This window comes from Colobus angolensis, unplaced genomic scaffold, assembly GCF_000951035.1.
Source record: "Colobus angolensis palliatus isolate OR3802 unplaced genomic scaffold, Cang.pa_1.0 Scaffold4, whole genome shotgun sequence".
Taxonomy (NCBI): domain Eukaryota; kingdom Metazoa; phylum Chordata; class Mammalia; order Primates; family Cercopithecidae; genus Colobus; species Colobus angolensis.
This window is the reverse complement of record NW_012117376.1, coordinates 14,212,689-14,214,857: the sequence shown is the minus strand read 5'-3', so window position 1 is coordinate 14,214,857 and position 2,169 is coordinate 14,212,689. Positions and strand designations below refer to the sequence as shown.

At 52.4% G+C, this 2,169-nt stretch overlaps 1 protein-coding gene across 1 annotated transcript in view; it reads left to right on the top strand.

Moving 5' to 3' along the window:
- Positions 1 to 1,818, top strand: part of NUDC (nudC nuclear distribution protein) — a 33,017-nt gene extending 31,199 nt beyond the window's left edge. Inside the window, exons 4-7 of the mRNA XM_011955669.1 lie at positions 814 to 897; positions 992 to 1,110; positions 1,348 to 1,452; positions 1,551 to 1,818. Coding sequence (XP_011811059.1) covers positions 814 to 897; positions 992 to 1,110; positions 1,348 to 1,452; positions 1,551 to 1,602 — 360 coding nt within the window. The 3' untranslated portion in view covers positions 1,603 to 1,818. The remainder of the gene's footprint in view (positions 1 to 813; positions 898 to 991; positions 1,111 to 1,347; positions 1,453 to 1,550) is intronic.
- Positions 1,819 to 2,169: the final 351 nt, after the last annotated feature.

Here is a 2,169-nt window from a genome sequence, read left to right as displayed (position 1 = left end):
AGGTCAGGAGTTCGAGACCAACCTGGCCAACATGGCAAACCCCATTTCTACTAAAAATACAAAAAAATTAGCTGGGCATGGTGGTAGGCGCCTGTAATCCCAGCTACTTGGGAGGCTAAGGCACGAGAATCACTTGAACCCAGGAGGCGGAGGTTGCAGTGAGCTGAGACTGCACCACTGCACGTGGTGGCTCATGCCTGTAATCCCAACACTTTCGGAGACTGAAGCAGGCAGATCACCTGAGGTCAGGAGTTTGAGACCAGCCTGGCCCAATATGGTGAAGCCCTGTCTCTACTAAAAATACAAAAATCCACCTGGTGTGGTGGGTGGTGCATGTCTATAATCCCAGCTACTTGGGAGGCTGAGGCCAGAGAATTGCTTGAACCTGGGAGGCAGAGGTTGCAGTGAGCCGAGATGGTGCCACAGCACTCCACCCTGGGCAAGAAGAGCAAGACTCCATCTCAAAAAAAAAAAAAAAGAAAATTTTCTTCCCATTTTAAATCTGGAATACTGCTTTGTGTCTTAGGGCTCAGCCCAAGTGGCACTTCCAAACTTTTCTCCCTCTACCCTGGATGAATATCTCCCTTTCTGCTTGCTTGTTTCCGTTATCAACACTGATTTGTAACTGTTTGCCTCTGTGTCTCCCCTAGCTGCAGGAAGGGCAGAGTCTTGTACCTCTGGACCCAGTATAGGCCTGCAGGGGTCTCAGGTGCAGGATGTGGATGGGAGAGAGTTTGGTTGTGAAAGGGTTAAGGGGTGATTCCTGGTGCACAGAGCAGGCCACCTCCCACCCCCTGGTTGTTCTCTTCACAGATCAATAAGATGGAGTGGTGGAGCCGCTTGGTGTCCAGTGACCCTGAGATCAATACCAAGAAGATTAACCCTGAGAATTCCAAGGTGAGCCCTGGCTGGTTGGGAGAGCTTCAGCAGGAGGGTGAGGGGCCTAGGTGTTTCCAGAGCTTCACCAATTCCTGTCACTGCCTGCCCTCAGCTGTCAGACCTGGACAGTGAGACTCGCAGCATGGTGGAAAAGATGATGTATGACCAGAGACAGAAGTCCATGGGGCTGCCAACCTCAGACGAACAGAAGAAACAGGAGATTCTGAAGAAGTGAGCAAGAGGGGTTGGGGGAGGGTGGGTGCCTAGGGACTTAGATTTCAGTGACAGCAGTGAGTGGATCACTGAGCTGCCTCAGGAGCTGCCCTGCGCCCTTTCCAGCCATGTTTATGGCTTTATGGCTTTGGCTTGTCTGCTCTTGTCACTTGCTGAGGTCATCTTGAGGGCAAGGCCGACTCATGGCTCATGATAGGAGGGAAGGGGTAACAGGCGGGTCATTGCCACCTACAGGAAAACAGTGCCAGTGTTGGCGCCTCAGCTTCCAACCTCGGGGCTCAAATGGGTCTCAGATACTCTGGGCACTGCTCTTGCCCAGCCTGGCTCGGTATTGCTGAGGTCTAAAGAGATTAGACTTGACACGGGGGTGCTGGGAGAAGGGACAGCTTTAGAAGAGAAGGATGAGTTGTTTCATCTTCTTGCTTCCCTTTCTCCAGGTTCATGGATCAGCATCCGGAGATGGATTTTTCCAAGGCTAAATTCAACTAGCCCCTGTTTTTTCCTCCCTGAACTCTTGGGGCTGAGCTGCAACTACCCAACTTACTTTCCCACTCTTCTCTGGGACTTGTGGGCCTCGGGGCTTGGGGCAGGCATGGAAATGTCCCAGGCACGCAGGTCCCAGGGCATCAGGAGAAAGGCTGGGGCTTGGGGCCTTCTCCTCCCCAGTTGGCCTACTGTTACACATTAAAACAATTTGCCCAGCTCCTTCTGTGTCCTCTCTTGCCTCTGGCCTTTCTCTGGGGCACAGGCCTCTTACGGCTGCTGCTGGGAACTGGGAGTTTGGCTTCTAGCCCAGATTCTGCCGTGTGACCTAGGGCAAATCCTTGTCCTCTCTGGGCCTCAGTTTCTCATTACTTAAAGTGAAGATTAAAACAGGGCTTGGCTGGGTGTGGTGGTTCACGCCTGTAATCCCAGCACTTTGGGAGGCTGAGGGGGGTGGATCACCTGACGTCAGGAGTTTGAGACCAGCTTGACCAACATGGAGAAACCCAGTCTCTACTAAAAATACAAAAATTAGCCGGGTGTGGTGGTGCACACCTGTAATCCCAGCTACTT